General features: G+C 49.1%; 2 protein-coding genes across 3 annotated transcripts; one reads left to right on the top strand and one right to left on the bottom strand.

Annotated features, from left to right (window-relative positions):
* Positions 1-942: 942 nt before the first annotated feature.
* rnf10 (ring finger protein 10) lies at positions 943-12,791 on the bottom strand. Of its 2 annotated transcripts, none has more exons than XM_062958785.1 (17): positions 12,217-12,791; positions 8,572-8,777; positions 7,335-7,534; positions 6,920-7,010; positions 6,079-6,263; positions 5,861-5,997; positions 5,538-5,698; positions 4,799-4,936; positions 4,322-4,568; positions 3,958-4,091; positions 3,680-3,797; positions 3,297-3,398; positions 2,860-2,997; positions 2,646-2,746; positions 2,448-2,508; positions 2,199-2,360; positions 943-1,916 (listed from the first exon to the last, which is right to left on the bottom strand). In XM_062958785.1, the coding sequence occupies exons 1-17, from the start codon at positions 12,452-12,454 to the stop codon at positions 1,843-1,845; spliced, it is 2,493 nt and encodes an 830-aa protein (XP_062814855.1). In that variant the 5' UTR covers positions 12,455-12,791; the 3' UTR covers positions 943-1,842. The 2 variants fall into 2 exon arrangements, with proteins under 2 accessions (XP_062814855.1, XP_062814856.1); XM_062958786.1 differs by having other exon boundaries at positions 4,322-4,565.
* Positions 12,792-14,175: 1,384 nt separating this feature from the next.
* coq5 (coenzyme Q5, methyltransferase) lies at positions 14,176-17,578 on the top strand. Its single transcript, XM_003226007.4, has 7 exons — positions 14,176-14,370; positions 15,094-15,243; positions 15,659-15,883; positions 16,029-16,135; positions 16,259-16,347; positions 16,778-16,889; positions 17,066-17,578. Exons 1-7 carry the CDS (start codon positions 14,223-14,225, stop codon positions 17,165-17,167), a joined length of 933 nt encoding a protein of 310 aa, XP_003226055.1. The 5' UTR covers positions 14,176-14,222; the 3' UTR covers positions 17,168-17,578.
* The last annotated feature ends 372 nt before the right edge of the window (positions 17,579-17,950 follow it).

Below are 17,950 nucleotides of genomic sequence, written 5' to 3'. Positions count from 1 at the left end.
GGCTGGACTTCAATTCAAATCCTTGCTATCTTTCCTCTTGTTTCTTGCCCACTTCAAAGCTTTCCCTGTTAATACAGATGAGACATTTCAAATACAAGGGCACTGTTTTTGCCAGGTAACCCAAGGTGTAAAGCATGACCAGGAGAAGCTGAGGAACGCCCGCCCGCAGGCCAAGACCCACAAAGCCAGTCATGAGGGACAACGGGAAATGCCCTGCAACACATCTTTGTGGAATCTGTATTTCTCAGTCCTGGTTTACCAGAATGCTATTGGTGGCAGCAGCCATAGAAGAGGGATGGTGCTGGAGACAGAGCCCTCCATGTCCACTCACCCACAGCTGGGACAGATTCCCAAAAAATAATTTCAAAAACCAAACCTTGATTGTGCCATTCTACACAAGGGACGTCACTATATAATAGGACCTGAAAAAAAGGGGGGGGGGTGTCCTAGAACCAAACCCTAAGCAGATCCCACAGCCCCACTGTATTGTCCATCCTCCACAGGACCTCATAGCTCTGGCTCAAGATCCACTTATATAGCTCAAACACCATACCTGGGTCTCTACCAGTAGAACTATTCTGGTTGATCAGTGAGAAAAGCAAGGCAACAGCACCCTCTCATGGTGGTAAGGGGTAAGACCAGGGCACCCCCTCCCCCCCAGACAAGCATTCTGCAACCCACCAAGTGTTCCTTAGTCCCCAGTTTCTCGCACTGCAGAGGGAGGGACCTTGACAATCCTTCACACCTTGTCTTGAGATAACTAAGCAACTTCAAAAGGCCCAGCGGAAGTCTGAAGGGAGCATGACCCCCCCTTGTAGCTCCCCCTCTGCACATGATCCCAATTCAGGCCGAAGGGGCCAATTCAATGTGACCAACCAGAGGTAGGCCGCTAAGGAAAAGATTCAACAAGAGGAAAAATGGCACAGAGTCAAACGCCACCGCTGTTGTGCATATGATTTTATTGCAACTATTTGCTGGTATAGTACACTGACATGTCCCTCGTATTCAACGGAACTGACACTTTTTTTTTAGTAGGAATTAGTTTCAGATCAAGCCACAAAGCAGTGCCAAAGGAGACTTCTCCACACACCAAAAAGAAAAATAAGGGGGGGGGGGGAGTGGGAGAGAAGGATGGCTGAAACGCACAGAATACAACCCCAATGGAACCCCAGGGCCAGGAAAACACGAGGCCCATACGCCCTGGACAGCCTGCGGCACATTGAGGAGAACCCTGTTTGACTCAAGGAAGCACGCATTTTGAATTCTCCCTCCAAGTGATCGAATTAGCACCAGGAGGCCAAGAGTGTCTCTCGCCTCGTTGAATACAATGGCATTTCGACCCTAGACAGCGCATAGCCCTTCAACTTTGAGCAGGAGCTGAATGGCTTCCACTCCTTTCCCCCTTTGCTTTGTGAGGGGAGTCCATGGATGCCGCACATTCAGGCAGTGCTCTAGAGCCCAGTACATTTATCTCCCCGTTTACAGAAAGGGGGCAAACAGACAGAGGAGGGGATGTTTGGCCCACTGCCACGCTCCTTCCCGTCCCTTTCCCGTCCTCTCTCTGCCTCCCGAGTGTCAAAAGCAGCTGCACCAGCCACCCCAGGCCAAAGGCACCAAGCCTGGCCCAACCCTGAAACTTTGGCTTCCCAATCTGCATTTCAAGACTTTCTGCTTCAATACGAACTGAACCCGTTGCTTCATTAAAATGCCCTAAAGCCCACCCCACGTCCCAGAAACAAACCTATTCTGCCCCCGTTTAAATACCTTTTTTTTGTCTATAGCAGCAAAAAAACACAAAAGCAAACAAAGAAACCAGGAGGCCGAGTCTGTCTGTTAGGAGGGTCACTTGGTGTGGACGACCGAAGTGCTGAAGAGCAGCTTTTGCTTCTGCTTCTTCTTCTTGCCTCTTTTTTCCTCTGCAAAGGAACAAGAGTCAAGCCTTAGGTGGCCTTCGGGAGGAACACCTTCGCCAGAGTTGCTAACTAGAATCACGCCCCAAACGCAACCCCATCTTGGTGCCTGTACAATATGGCAGCCATCTAGTTTGGCTTGCCACATTTTCCTTTGCTCTTTAAGATCCGAAAGTGCTCCTGAGGCATGGCCACACTGCCCTTGCCATTGGGACTATGGGAGCCTTCACAGGGAGGGAGGGAGGACTGTATTGGGATTAAGAAGCTGAGCATCGTTGCTCTGCTTACCCAAGTGGTGGTCGGAAGTGGATGGTTTATCCAGTTTCAGGAAGGCTGCCTCAATAGCTTGGCTGAAGGAATTCTGGAAACTAGGCACAGGAACACGGTCCGAATTGTCACTCTCCCCATCGCTGTCCACCGGAGCTGGAGGGGCCAGGTTAGCATTCTCTTCTGGAAGGAAAAAAATACTTTTAGCTCGCTGCAGGCCAGACAGATCACTTTCACAAGCACTGTACCGTGGATGGGACCATCGCTCACCTTTCTTCTTTGGCTGGGAAATATTCCAAGTGTCTGGTTTAGCTTTTCCAGCTCTCAGCATCTGTCAAGGAGAGAGATGTGTTTATAAGAGGCTAATGGAATGTCAACGGCTTGGAAAACCTTTTGTGGACAGCAGGATGTCCATCTGCTAAATAATTCCTCCAAAGCCAAGCCGGGCACAAAGGAAGGGCCACGCACCTCAGCAAATGAGGGGAGGGCCATTTCCTCCTCCAGGTTCCCAGGACTGAAGGAAGGGCTGCCAGGGCTGGTGGCAGAGGACAGCGGAGTCAGCAAGGGCTCTGTAAGGAGGAAGGCCGCACGCTCAAGATTCAAGCCCACGGAGAGTCATCTGACAGCACTTTCTCAAGTGAGGGCATAGCATACTTCATTCTGGAGGCACTTGGCTGCTCACCTGGTTGAGAAACAGGGCTTCTGCCCGAGGAAGACATCAAAGGGGTGCTCTGGGTCTCGGTCCCATCCGATTCTCCTGAACATGCACTGAAGGCAGGGAACTGCTGCAGATTCTCCAAAGCAATACGCACCTCTGGATCTAAGCAAGCAGACAAAAAAAACCTCTTCAGTTCCATCTTTATGACAGTCCTGTTCAATCAAGAACATCTCCTGAGACCACTAGAGTCCACCCAAGGGACAGATTTGGGTGCTAGGTCCCACTAGATGCAAATGTGCAGCCACACTTCTCCTTGGCTACCTTGCCAGACTAAATGGCCAAAGGCAGGCACAGGGAAGCCTTCAACACCGCTCGGGGACTTGCCTATGTGTGTCAACCCTCAGCCCTTGCATTCAAAAGTACAGAAAGAGACACAGGACCAACGTAAGAATGCCACTTACACTTCCCCTGCTTTTTATTTTCCTCCATTTCAATTCTGCGTTCCCGGCGTCGCTCATCGCGAGCTTTCTTCTGTCTCAGACGCTTCCTTTTTTCAATGTCATCTAAGAAACATTTGGGGAGTCAAAGGACTAAAAGCAAAATCAATTATTTCACTAACCCCTTGGCAGCCCCTCGTCCCTCCCAGGCAGTGCTTTCCAAGCTCGGCCCTAGAGCTTTACTTTCAGGTTTAATAGTTCAACTGCATTTACAGCTTCCTCAAATTCACCAAACCCAACGATCTCACTGTCGACACAAGCCACAAATACATGAGCAGAAACTCTTTGACTACAGCTGAGGACGGACAAAGGAACAACGTACAACGGAAAGGGAAACGAGCGCTCACCTGAAAACATTTGCATGGTTTCCCTGGAGATAACAGGGGGCTTCAGGGCCAGTTCGCAAATACTGAACTCGCAAGTGAGAGGCAAATGGCAAAGGTAACGATGGCGCTGACGCACATCCTGCAAGGAGGAGCCAGGGTTTTAAAGAATGGATTTACCTAAGTCATCCCTCCAAAAAGAAAGGTGGTCAAGCTCCACTAAGTCACGTGCTATTTAACTTCTCATTCCCTGGCACAACAGAACCTGCTAAAGTCACCACTGTAATGAGAAGCATTGCTACCTCGGTCATGGAGTGGCCAGATATTTCCACCACGGTGGCAGTGATCTTCTCAGGACTCTTCTCCAGGCTGCCGTACTCCTGGACAAGGCAGCGGACATTCACTGGGTGGAGGTACAGGCACTGCCCGTCCTCAGCTGCAGGAAGGGGAGAGAAGCACGGGAGAGTGACTGGAAGCGCAGGGAACAGCGCCACCCTCCACGTCCAGCAGCCCCAGGTTTCCCCACACCCTGCTTGCTTCCATCCAAACTGTCCAGTGACCCATTCCCGACGACGAGAGTCCGGTCAGGGTTGGACATCAAAGTCGGTGCAACAATTCAGATGCAAACCTTCTCCAAGGAGCACGACAGCTTAGCATCCCACTAACCTTGGTAGAAGTAGTAGAAAGGGGAGCTACTTGGGTGGCCAGTGCCGAGTGCCGTTCTAGATTTCTCAGGAGCAGATTCGGCCAGACAAGATTTGTTCCCTTCACTCAGCGCCAGGTCAGGCTCTTCCTTGTTGTCCACTGCAGACTCTTCCATTTCCAACGGGGCCTGAATCCCGCTTGCAGAATCCTCAGAGGGAGACATCACAATTTCTTCATCAAATGCAGAGAGGTATTGTATCACGCACTGCTGAAAGTGAAAATAGTTAGCAGCCATCTTTGTCATCCCTGTTGGAGCCACAAGACCCTCTGCTACAGAATGCCACTGCGCCCTGAAGCATCTCTGCCGCCACTTTCTAGGGATCGGTCTGGAAAAGGGAGACTTCCTTAACAGGGGTTCAAGCCATACCACTCCAATTAGGATGACTCCCTTCCAAAGACCTTCATGGCACCAAGCGGAGACACACTCGGGGCTCGTACCTTTTTCTCCTGGGATATTGCCACTGCTGCTGCTTCCTTGTCAGGCAGCTCCGTTACAACCATCTCTTCCAAAGCTGCTGTGGTACCGACAACACCGGCATTGTGGTTTTTGCCAGTCAGCAATGTGCCCTCTCGGTCCTAAAGGCCAAGCCAAGCAGCACCATGTTATGCACACAACCATTTGGGTCCTCCTTTGCTTATCCTGGCATACCAAAACCATTGACCCCTTTCTGTCAGCTTGACAACAAAAATACCAGGAAGTCTTGTCCATTATAGCATGTCACAACATTAAACTTTGATATTTGGGACTTTTTCCTCCCCAATGAGTTGGCTATCATGATGTTCCAGCATCAACTAAACCCAAATACAGCCAAACTCTCCAGAACAAGGCATGCTGGGTGCTGTAGTATCTCTCCTCTCCCATTACTATGCAGTAAAACTAAAAAATCCACACAACTTACATGTGGTAATGTTGAAATACAGTTCTGGGAACTCTGAGCAGTAATAATAATACATGTCTTACACACTGCCTTGACAACTATTGATTCAAGCTATTTTTCTGAGCAGAATCTATGCTTATATGTACTCAATTTCCTCAAACAATTCTGTCAAAACAAAGGACTGCACAATGAAAATGCTGAAAGGAATCAGTATTAACAGATATCATGGTACAGAACAGAATACACCGGAGACAGACCTCACCCCCCCCCTCCCCCGGTGAAATCTCGAGGGCATTCACCTTCAATTCCTGGATGGCGGCTTCAATGAAACACGCTTCGGGTGTGTGCTTGTCCTCCTCGTATTGACGCAGGAGGGCGGCCTTCTCCTCCAAGATCACCTGCTGCAGCACCTGAGCCTTCGAGGCCAGAAGCAGCTTTGAATACTGGCTGTGTTGCTCATCTGGACAAAGGGGCACGCAAAATGGGAGATTAGGGTGATTTTCTGCTTCTGAAGGGAGGCTTAGAGATGCTACGATGGGCCTCTGAAGAACCACTGCCAAGATCTTGGAGGCAGGATGCTTGCAATAACTGCCTTCCATTCCATGACACCCTCAGCGCTCACCTCCCAGGTGGATCGGCTGCGTCACATTGGTCAGCTTGGACTTTGGCTGGGCAATCAAGACCCCCTTCTCCCGCCGCATCAGCTGCATGGTAATGGTGTCCCCGACTGCATACTGATGGGTTTCCAGAGCGACAACACTGCGAAGCAAGGGAAGCACTAAGTGACGGGAGACTGGCCGCGCGAGGCAAAGGTGGCGCCCGCTTCAAGAACCGCGTTACCTTTTCAGGTCCTTCTTGTGGACCGAGCCGTAGCAGATGGGGCATTTGCTCCAAGTCTTCTCGCTCAGAGACAGGTAGTGCAGGATGCAGGCCCAGCAGAAAATGTGCCCACAGCGGGTGATCTTGGCGGCCGTGGGCGGGTACAAGCAGATCGGGCAGGACGGCACTTCGTGGCTGCAAATCCGCTGGAAAGTGCCAAAAGAATCCGGTGTATCGCTCTCTATGGCAGGCCTCTTCAACCTGCGGCCCTCCAGGTGTCTGGGCCTCCAACTCCCAGCTTGTTCAATGGTCAGGAGTTCTGGGAGCTGAAGTACAAAACACCTGGAGGGTCGCAGGTCGAAGAGGCTGCTCTATAGGTCTACTGGGAGTATCTTCCCCTTGGGGCCTGAGTGGGAATCATAAGGCCCAACAGATGTTGCTGGATGGCAACTCCCATCAACCCTTGCCAGGATAGCTAATGGTGATGAATGCTGGGAGTTGCAGTCCAACAATACTTGAACACTTGCATGGTTTTCAAGATAAACACTTAACTGTAAGACTCATATTCTTTCTATCCTCTCAAGTAAAACAACAAACACTAACCAATAATGCAATTATACAGTACAACAAACAGCAGCAACACAGAATGAGGGCTTGCTAAACAGCTTTTGCTAAAGTCTTATCCCAACGTATTAAATTACCTTAATGTTCTCCCATCTCCCCCCAACACACACACATACATATATGTTTCTAAAGCTTGTTCCCACACTGTCTTGTATGAGGATAAAGCTGAGCGACAGGTTCGTTTAGAAAATAAGTGGCCGCTAATAAAGACTTCTACGGCAAGCCGGTTCCTACTAACCACTTGTTCCACAAAGTCCCAGTTGACCAAAGTGTCTGGATCAGAGAAGTGGACTGTGTAGTCCTGGTCATCGCTCACCACAAACTGGCAACTGGGAAAAGAAATAAAGGCTTTGGAACAGAGAATCCCATATAACAATGATCAACTAACGGCACATTAATCCAATCCTAGGATTTTCTGGTTTTGAAATTATTTTGGGCACAGGACTAGGACAGAACTGGCTTTCCCAATCAGAGCTGTGTCGCTCTGTGTGGCACATGAGCAAGGAATGAGATTCAGGAGTCATACCCATGGCACAAGGGCTATGGAAATGGCAATGCAACCACAACAGGGACACCTGGCTGCCACGAAAGCCCACCTGTACAGATGGCTGGCAACCTCTCACGGGGATCTGAACCAGTATGGACCCACTCACTTGGCCTGGAGGAAGAGCTCCTTGCTGAAAGGCTTGTTGCCCCACTTGTTCCTTCTCCCCCAAGTGCCACGGCCGCTCCCGTCAATGTGGCCGGCCTGGCCACGAGGCTCAAAGGTAAAATTCAACAAATGGTTCAGGTTAATCTTCTTGGGGCCAGAGAACTGGGCAGGGCTGAACTCTGCCCGTTGGGCCTCTGCTACCTAGAAAGACATACCAAGAAAGCATTTGCAAAGGGCCACATCACGGCCATTGAGCCACTTCCACTGGAGATGTGCCTCCCTGCATCTCCTCAACCATTTCAGTGAGCTTTTTCTTTACAAACCTGCTTTTAAACTAGTCAGCGAGTGGCTGATGCATGGAAGAACAATTTTCTGAGTCAGCTTTCTTTCCCTGGAACTGCATGCTTATTATGATGTTTAAATGACTTAATGTATGTAACGTTGGGATGCACGGCCCAACAAGAAGCTTAGATAAAGGCCACTTAAACAAACACGCGCAAAGCTATGGAGAAGTGGCTACAAAGGTTTCTGCATCCAATGTTTTAATGGAAGAAGCAGCGTCAGCAGATAAAGTAACAGACAGCAACGCTCAAACCAATCAGTTGCCTGACTCTTATACCTCAGAATGATTCAATTAGGAATAAATTCACAAGTCAAGCTGCTGGGATAATTTTCATTCACTGTAAAGCTATAGTGAATGCATCTACACAGCGTGACATGAAGTCAACCTGGTATTTATATGGTTAGAATTCTCAGTATAGCTTTTTAACACATAATAATTTAAAAGGTGCTTTTAGGATGTTTTTAAAATGTTTTTTAAATTGTTGATTTTAGCTGGTTCTTGTAAGCCGCTCTGAGCCCTAGGGGAGTGGCGGCATATAAGTTTGAAAAATAAATAAATAAATAATCATAAAATTGGAAGAGACCCCAAGGGCCATCCAGTCCAGTCCCGTACCATTTACATTCCTTCTTTGCCTCCATTAATTCTGTAAGCGAAACACACTCGTTTCATCAACGCAAACCAGTAATGTATTGGAAACATGACTCTATTCTGACTGCACAAAAGCAGTGATGTTTACTCATGCCTGTCATCATATCCAGTGGAAGAGGGGAGTAAAAGCACTTTACAGGATCCCTGTACGTACCAAGCATCCACGGTTTCCCATAAAATACCACTCACACTTCTTTCTATGGAAAACTAATCTTTATATCACCATATCAATGTGTGTAGCTCTCACCTCATCTCGTCTTCCACCATTAGAAGAAGAGCTAAAAGGCTTGCCGCCGCTGCCTTGTCCTCCTCTCTGAGGAGGCACCTTATTAAAAGCTTTGCTTTTCTGTGAAGCGGAGCGACGGGACTGGCCCGAGAAGCCCTCATTTTTGGGATATGAGACTTCTCGTTTACGGTTATAACGCTGTTTGGATCCATTCGCATTTTTTCCATCTAAAAAGAGAGAAGGCTCGATGTTAACAGTGAAAGTACTGGGAATGGAAAATGGGGGCCTGACTATGCTGTTCATTAACTCAATTAAAAAGCAGCCCTTTTAAGTCAGGTTGCTTCGACCATGCCAAAGCAATAGCTGGCTATCAAGCACAGGTGAAATTTCATTTTAAGTAGCATACAAAATAATTCAGACTCCTATATATATCCCAGACCAAGAGATCCAAAAAATAATATGGTCAACGGTATTGAAAGCTGCTGTGAAGATCAACAGAAATGACTCAAGGTGACCAAAGAACTCGGATCTTTGTGTATACTACATCCACATTCATTTACAAAATATGTTTAGGGAAATCTTTGCCTTTTCAATTGCATCTACAGGCGGAAGGTTTCATCCCTCAGCAACACATTGTGAAATCTGTAGCACAAAGTCAGCTTTCCTACCAACAGTCCCCTCTAAATGTATTTTTTTTCTTGTCATTGTGACAGTATAAAGCATTTCTAAGAAAGAACCCACTGCTAGGCCATGTTGAGGCTGAATATAAACCTCACACATAAGATCTCATCACACACAAACCAATAAACATTATAGATGCTGAACATAAAAATGAGGTATTTTCTTCTGTTTCCACATACCAGCAGATTTTGTTTAATTCTTGATTCTTTGTAATTGCATGAATGCAGTGTTCTTTTAACATATCAAATGTATACAAAAGCACCTTCACATGACTGAGAATGTCTGCAATTTAGTCTCCTACGGAATAGGGATTGTGGAGCCCCCAAGAGAAGCCAGGGCCCTTCTGAAGGCTCCTCCTTGACAAGTGGGCCTTTGGTGACAGCCGACCCATAACAGACCAGCCATCCTGCAACAGAAGAACTGCCACACTGACCTTAATAGGATTATTGGATTACATCATGAGGCTCCGCCATTTGCACTGCTGCCCAGGCAGATTACAACACAATCAGTGTTTGCACACACGGCCACTCCGCGCAAGGAAAGAAAGTACCCCTCGCTCAACCAAAACCCTGTTATCATGACGCTACGTTCCTTACTAGCAGTAACAACTCCCTTCAAAGACCTTCGTTTTCGTCACAAGCATGAGGCCAAGAGCCACGGAACGTCCTTCCACAAGAAGCTCTCCTTGCCCTCTCTTTGTTCTCCTTCTGCTGGCAAGCAAAGCCGCTCATTATTTACCCAGGCTTTGGGCTGTTGAGAGGATGTTTTCATGCCTGACATTTCTATGGGTCTGTTCCACAGTAAGAACGGCCTCTAGCCTGAGAAGCAAGGTTTGTAGAAGTACTAGGCCTCAAATAAGGGCAACATACTGGAAACAGGATGCATTGGATACTAAACCCCATATGGTATATTGGTTTGGACTCTTCCGGAGTTGGATCAATTATGAAAACCCATCAACTGACCTTGTGGAAGTCACCTTCTCTCAACATCAGAGGAAGGCAATGCTGGTAAACCACCCCTGAATGAATCTTGCTATGAATCCCTTGTGATCTACAGGATGGCAATGACTTGAAGGCACACAACAACACAACCCAGCAGAACCAGCTCTCTTATGATTGGACTATCACTGCTCCAGTCATCATCAAAAAATGCCCCACACTATACAGTCTTGCTGCTCCGACAGCATATTACTAGACTCTGAAATGAGCTAAGATATTAAACCGAGACTCTACAATTTTGCAATATCCTGAGATCATTGAAATTGATTTAGCTCCAGCAAAAGACAAAACTGTCTAGGGCAGTAACAATTGACAGCTTAGGAGGGAGAAATAACATCAGCAACAAAGGGATGGGAGAGAGGGCCTCACATTCAATTCAAGGGTTCTGAGAGAGCTCACTAGGGATTCTGCCAAAGTCAGAGACTTAAAGAATAGTTTTCCCCCCACAAAAACTAGCTATAATGATTTTAATTCAGGGGTTTCCTGATTGGGAAAGGTTGTACCTACGTCTCCCAACAAAGGCTGAAAGCTCCAGCAGCTGCTGACACTCATCTGCCCAATGCACTTCTTTCGCAAGACAGTTTCTAGTGAAGCCTTTTTAAGGACGTATGAGCTATCCAGGCATTCACAACATTTGTCAAAAAGCCACTCATTAAAAAAAAAATCCAAAACAACTCTTAAGTAAACAAAAAACACATATTTCTGGAAAAAGCAGTTTCCTAGGGACCTGAGTCCAAACTCTGGTACACAGCAAACATGGAAACAGTGTCTTTCCGACGGGTTCAATATTCACAAGCTCGGCTTCGTGTCACTCAAAATTAAATAAAAATACTGTAAATAAAATGACATGCACGCCACTTATTTTGTGTTTGGACTTGGGGAGGCCACGTCTGACAGAGCAACGGCTGACAACAACTAGGGCCCCCCAACTCCCTGAAAGGAGCCTTATCGTTTCCTCAAAGGAAATCTAGATAATCCAGGGAACCCTCCTGAGGCGTTTTGTATGCAGGTGCCAAAGAACAGGAAATGGGCATTTGGGTGGGGAGAAGGAAGCTAAGGGTGCATCTACACTCTTAAATTAATCCAGTTTGACACCCCTTCTGCTGCCACGGGATCTGGGAAAGGGAAAACACTCCCAAAACTCCTCCTCCTGTGCTTCTGTCGCAAGGAGCCAAGGCATTCCTTTCACCATGAATGTGTCCCAACCTCTGGCCTTCCAGGGCTGTCGGACTTCAGCCCCCAGAGGCCCTGCCCATTGCCCAAGGCAGCGGAGGCTTCTGGGAGTGGAAGTCCAAAATACCCAAAGGACTTGAGTTTGACAGCCATCGCTAGGCTAGGCCTCAGGTGTCAACAAGGCAGGGTTTCCTAATCTCTGGGGCCAGGGACTTCAATTCCCAGAGTGCCTGCTCCTTGGCCACAGCAGCAGGGGCTTCTGGGGGCTGAAGTACTAAACACCTGTAGCACCATAGTTTTGGAGCTGTGGTTCTCAACCTGTGGGTCCTCAAGTGTTTTGTCCTACAACTCGCAGAAATCTCTGCCTCAGGCCCCTTCCTGAAGTGGCTGAGGGGGGGGGGGGAGGATTTCTGGGAGTTGTAGGCCAAAGCACTGGAGGACCCACAGGTTGAGAACCACAGCTCTAGAGGGGCTTTGGACTTCAACGCCTCAGGGAAGTGCCTCAGAAGTGCCACTGCTGTGCTAGGCCTCAGAGAGAGCCGTGTTTACCAAAGCTCGCAGAGGCTCCTGGGAGCTGAAGTCCCAAACACCTGTAGCACCAGAGTCGCAGAGGGGCTTTGGACTTCAACCCCCAGGGTTCCTGCTGTGGGGAGTCCCAAAAGAACCGGCGGGGCGGGGCAGGGCAGCCGTGGCTGTGCTAGGCCTCAGCTGTCAGCGGGTCCCGGGGACTCGATCCCTCAGGACGAGCCCAAGAGTGGAGGCGTGTGTGTGTGTGTGTGTGGGGGGGGGGGGGGGGGTGAATTCCGGGACCTACCGCCCTTGGGCTTGGACTCTCCCCCGGCGGGCCCGGCGGAGTTAGAGCGCGGCGGCTGTCCTTTGGCGGCGCCGGCCGAGGAGGAGGAGGAGGCGGAGGCGCCGGGGCCGGGCCCGGAGCCGCAGGGGCTGCTCTTGTCCATCCTGTCTGCCGGAGGGTTGGCTGCCGCTGCCGCCGTGGCAACTACCACTGCCGCCGCCGCAACCGCTGGGCTTCCCGGCGCGGGGCTCTGGAGCATCCAAAGGCGCCTCCGCGGCGCCGCTGTGGAGACGAAGAAGAAGCGAGAGCGGGGATGAGGACGCGAGGCCCAAGCCCAAGGCCAGGCGCATGGCCCGGCGGCGACGGGGTCGGCGCGGCGCGCTCCTCTCGGCCTCCCTCATGGCGACATCGTTGGCCTCCCGAAAAGAACCGAGGGGTGGTGGGGCCGAGCCAGGCAGGCCGCGGAGAGCAGGGGACAGGGAGGGAGGGAGGGACGGACGGAAAGAAGGAAGGAAGGAGCGCTCGCCGCTCGCCGCTCGCCGCCCAAGGGAGCCCCCCGGGCCGCCCAAACAGCCCCGCCGCCGCTGCCCCTTAATGGCGACGAGTCGCCAAACAGCAGTGCCCTGCCAAAGCCCCGGATGGAGGTACTTATAGGCAAAGGCGGGGCGAGCCTCGGCTGCAATGCATGCTGGAGCTCGTGGTCCCTTCCTCCGGAGAGGAATGAGGACGGCGCCCAGCGGGCGCTCGAAAAGGGACTACGCCTCCCGGCGGGCATTGTGTCGTGGGCCTTTGTGACGTCAAAGGAACGGGCTCCAAGGCAGGCCGGGCTCCAAAAGCGCTTCTTGTGGCGCTTCCAGGGCGCTTCTCCCGCTCCGGCGCGCGCACACTTGGGCCCGCCCGCCCTCGGAATTGTGGGAGTTGGGAGTCCAAAACACCTGGAGGGCCCAAGTTTGCCCATAGAACTGCATCAGATGAGTCTATATTGGCCCTATAATCCATGTAACTGTGTCAGATGAATCTGTATGGACCCTACAGTGCATGGAACTGCATCGGATGACTCTGGCCTAATTCTATAATGCACATAACTATATTGACCCTAGAACAACAACAATCATAATCATGCTTTTATTGTATACCATCCAAGCTCTCCCGACAGACGGCCCTCCCACCTCTGCTTCAAAACCTCGCGTGAAGGACATGAAACAAAGGGAATCTTTTTTATAATTACGATAGCATTTCATATGATGTATTGTAGCTGGACAGGCCCCAGCACTCTTTGGCAGAGAAGGCTACAGATTTGGCAAAACTGGAACTTCCCTTCAAGTGGCATCCAATTGCCTTCATCCCACAGTGTCAGGGCAGGGAGAGAAGCCTGTCCTGCTCGTTTCAATAGACACATCGAAGTACATACAGCAGAGTCTCACTTCTCCAACATAAACGGGCCGGCAGAACGTTGGATAAGCGAATATGTTGGATAATAAGGAGAGATTAAGAAAAAGCCTACTAAATATCAAAATAGGTTATGATTTTACAAATGAAGCACCAAAACGTCATGTTATACAAATTTGACAGAAAAAGTAGTTCATTACACATTAATGTTATGTAGTAATTACTGTATTTACGAATTTAGCACCAAAATATCACAATGTATTGAAAACATTGACTACAAAAATGGATAATCCAGAACGTTGGATAAGTGAGACTCTTCTGTATGTGCATGTCCCATTTTTTTTCAAGTAATAAGGTGTAATTCTCCACCTCATGCTATTCCAAGACTGTTCTTGTCCAGCCAAGGGGCCATGAAGAGTGGCTCCACCGGTCTGCGCACATTGCTCTGGGAAGCACAAGCGCCCAAGAGAAGCCGAGCCTTCCCAGGAAGAGGGAGGGGGAGGGGGGTGCCCTCCTTTCCAGGGCGTCCCCACACTGACGTCACAGGGTGGCACCACAGCGCATGCTCCTGGGTTTGGGGGCGGGGCGAGGAAAGGGCGGGACCGCCCCCCTGAGGCTGAGGTGGGAGGGCGGCCAAGATGGCGGCCTCCAGAGCGGCTGCTTCCTGCCGGGCCTGGGCTGCTCGGCCCGGACGGCTGTTTTGGCGAGGCCTGTGCAGCCAGGAGCCCGATCGAGAGACCCACTTCGGCTTCCAGACCGTGTCCGAGTCGGAGAAAGGAGAGAAAGGTCAGAGAAGGAGGCCTGGGGCCTCACTCAGCAACAGGCCCCATCGGCCCATTAGGAAGAACTTCCTGAGTGCACAAGCTGTTCAACAGGGGAACTCTCTGCCTCGGAGTGTGGTGGAAGCTCTTTCCTTGGAAACTTTTAAACAGAGGCTGGATGGCCATCTATTGTGCTTTTCCTGCATGGCAGGGGGTTGGACTAGATGGCCCATGGGGTCTCTTCCAACTCTTATTCTATGAAAACCCCGTAGAATGAATGCAGTTTGACCCCACTTGAACTGCTTGTGCTCAAGGCTTTGGCATCCTGGGAGTTGCAGTTTGACAACACCTTTACTGCTGGCAGCTAAAAACTAAATTACAGATCCCAGCATCCCACAGCCTTGAGTCAAGGTCAAGTGGAGTCAAGCAGCATTCATTTGACAGTCTAGAATATACGCCCTTATATCAATCAATAGTGGCCCCTGGTGATGCAGCGGGTTAAACCACTGAGCTGCTGAACTTGCTGACTGAAAGGTTGGTGGTTTGAATCCTGGGAGTAGGGTGAACTGCTGTTAGCCTCAGCTTCTGCCAACCTAGCAGTTCGAAAACATCCAAATGTGGGTAGATCAATAGGTACTGCTCTGGGGGGAGATAAGGTGGCCTATAAATAAAGTATTATTATGATTGTTATTATTATGTGGGCGAGGAATGAAACAAGCGTTGCCATATTTTAAACACTCCATTTCAGTGTACCAGGTTTTTGAGAATGTGGCCAAGAAGTACGACCTCATGAATGACTCCATGAGTCTGGGGGTCCATCGGGTTTGGAAGGACATCCTGCTGCGACACATGAACCCGTATCCCGGGACACAGTTACTTGACGTTGCCGGCGGGACAGGTGAGCTTGGTGTACTTTTCAGGCATCTTGTCAACAAAGGCTTCAGGGCAGCATTGCAGCTTTCTTTATTTGGGGGAAAGAGGTATATCCCGCTTGTCCTAACTGGCAGATTTCTGAGATCATTAAATAGCATTCCTAGATTCAAAAGTTTGGTGTCTATATCAGAAATCAGTTCCTTTGTTGGTTGCTTTACTCCCAAGTACGTTTGCCTAAGACCGCATGGCACAGGCGCCATGTATAATAGTGGATTCGAAATGTATGATCTCTAGTCATCTGCCCCTTTCTTTCCAAGACGATGAGCCATTGAATGCTTCTACCTGGTTTAACTTTCTGAACCAGAAGAGATGTAGAGAAAGCAAGGCAGAGATGGTGCACATTCCCCTCCAGGTGACTCTTCCTTTGGAAACACACACAGGTGACATCGCCTTTCGCTTTCTCAACTCGGTCCGTTCCCATCGGGAACATCAGGTCCGGCAGAAGCTGAGATCCCACCAGAATCTGTCGTGGCAGGAGATTACCAAGCTTTACCAAGAAGAGGAGCAGCAGTCGCTGGGCGGATCCCATGTGGTGGTCTGCGACATCAACACAGAAATGCTCAAGGTTGGGAAGCAGAAAGCGCAGCACCTTGGCTACTCAGAAGGTAAGGGGCTTCCTGCAAAGGAGTTGTAGCCAAGAAATGGGAACGGGAGGGAGATGAGCCGTGTATAAACCTAGGCTGCCTTATCCCAAAAGAGACCAGTCAGTCTGTCTAGGAGCCAAATAATGGGTCCAATATTCCTTTGAAGGACTGTCCTGGGTGGTTGGAAATGCCGAGGAGCTGCCCTTCAATGACAACAACTTCGACATTTACACAATTGCCTTTGGTATCCGGAACGTCACTCACATTGACCAGGTAAGCATGGGCACCATTGTCACCTGTTAGACCTATTATCCTGCCCCCAGCGCTCAATATCAAGCATCAGCATCACATTCTTGACCACGTCTTTCCTTTACAAAAATCTTCATCTTCTTCCAGGCCCTTCAGGAGGCTTATCGAGTGCTGAAACCTGGAGGGCGGTTTCTTTGTCTGGAATTCAGTCACGTCAACAACTCCATCATTTCAAGGTCTGTAAAGGTTTAATTCTCCCCCTCACTTTCATGAGCAACACTTAAACCACGCCAGACCGTGCAAAACTGATTTCTCTTCATTTAGGGGATTTTCTGAAATTTTGGATAGCGGGAGGGTTAATTTAGATTCCCCTAAAAACATTTCTTCTAGTGAAGTCCTGGTCTCTGGTTTCCCTGAAATTTCAGCCCTGAAAACATTCAGATCAACTCTCCCTCCTCTTAAGAATTGGGCTCTGGACCCAGATTAAGCTGGAAGGGCAGAAGGACCACCTTTAAATAATGTTTAAGGGGGAGAAAGGACATTTCTCTCAATGCCATTGTTTGAACTCGCCTTTTGACTCTTGGCATGTTAAGGAGATATACCACGCCTGTATTAATCTACTTTCATCCTGTACAGTCTGAATTAACCTGCTTTGTTTGCTTTCAGTTTGTACGATCTGTATAGCTTTCAGGTGATTCCTGTGCTGGGTGAGGTTATTGCTGGCGACTGGAAGGCCTACCAGTATCTGGTTGAGAGCATCAGGCGCTTTCCTGCCCAGGTAAAAAGCCCTCCAGGCCAAGGCTCCGCACCCGATTGAAACACCTGCCTGAAAACGAATCCAGTTGTTCTGGGCTCAGGCAAAGTGGGTAGGGTGGGTGCCCTGGCACTAGACTGGAAAGCTGGAATCCAGGCAACCTTTTTTATAATGCCAATGTCCCTATGCCTTCATTTCAGGAAGAATTCAAGGAGATGATTGAAGATGCAGGCTTCCTGAAGGTGCACTATCAAAACCTGAGCTCAGGCATCGTGGCCATTCATTCGGGTTTCAAGCTGTGATGTTTTCCGGTATTATAAATTCACCCAGTTGGGCCTTCCAGCACACACACTGCCAATGAGAATTCATCCCTTGGAAGAATCATGAGACATTGCAAGTCTTGGAAGGGGGCAAGTGTTCAAGTGTCTCTTTGTTGTGCTGGATAACAACACCCCAAGGCCTCTACCGCTTGAAACTAGGACTTGAGAAAAAAATCACTTTTATATCCCATTAGGGTTTTTTAAAGAATGTTTTCATTCTAAGGTTCCAAGAATTCTTTTTCTACCGCTGAATGTAGTAGTGGGTGCCAAAGATGGAAGACAAACTGGTCCATAAAAGCCTGTATTTCTAAGTAGCCTTGATCTATTCTATCCCATATAGGAATGTGAGTGATATTTTGTTATATTTATTAAAAGCAAATATTTAGGTTTTCAGATTTTTCTCGTTTCATTCCAGTGTGTGAGATCTTGTCATAGCGCTCTCTTATGTCGAGGTGTGTCTGCAGAACACTTGCATTGCTTTGTGAGATCATGGCAAAGCCTTTATTTTTGAAGATCAGCATTTCTTATCAGTTGTGACATACAGTAGCAGTATCCATTACTAGGCAACTTGATCAAACCACTACAAACCCACCGTTGCAACTGAAGCTATGTTGAACAGAAATGGTGCAATCCAGTCCTAACCAGCACGTTGACCATGAATGCAAGCGGAAAACCCCACTTCATACTTCATTCTAGTATAACACAATGGTTGGATTGTGCTCTTCGGTGTAGTAAGGAACCCTATGATGCTTATCAATGCAAGAT

The sequence above is a fragment of the Anolis carolinensis genome, chromosome X (assembly GCF_035594765.1).
Source record: "Anolis carolinensis isolate JA03-04 chromosome X, rAnoCar3.1.pri, whole genome shotgun sequence".
In the NCBI taxonomy this organism is placed as follows: Eukaryota; Metazoa; Chordata; class Lepidosauria; order Squamata; family Dactyloidae; genus Anolis; species Anolis carolinensis.
This window is presented reverse-complemented; position numbering and strand designations above follow the sequence as displayed.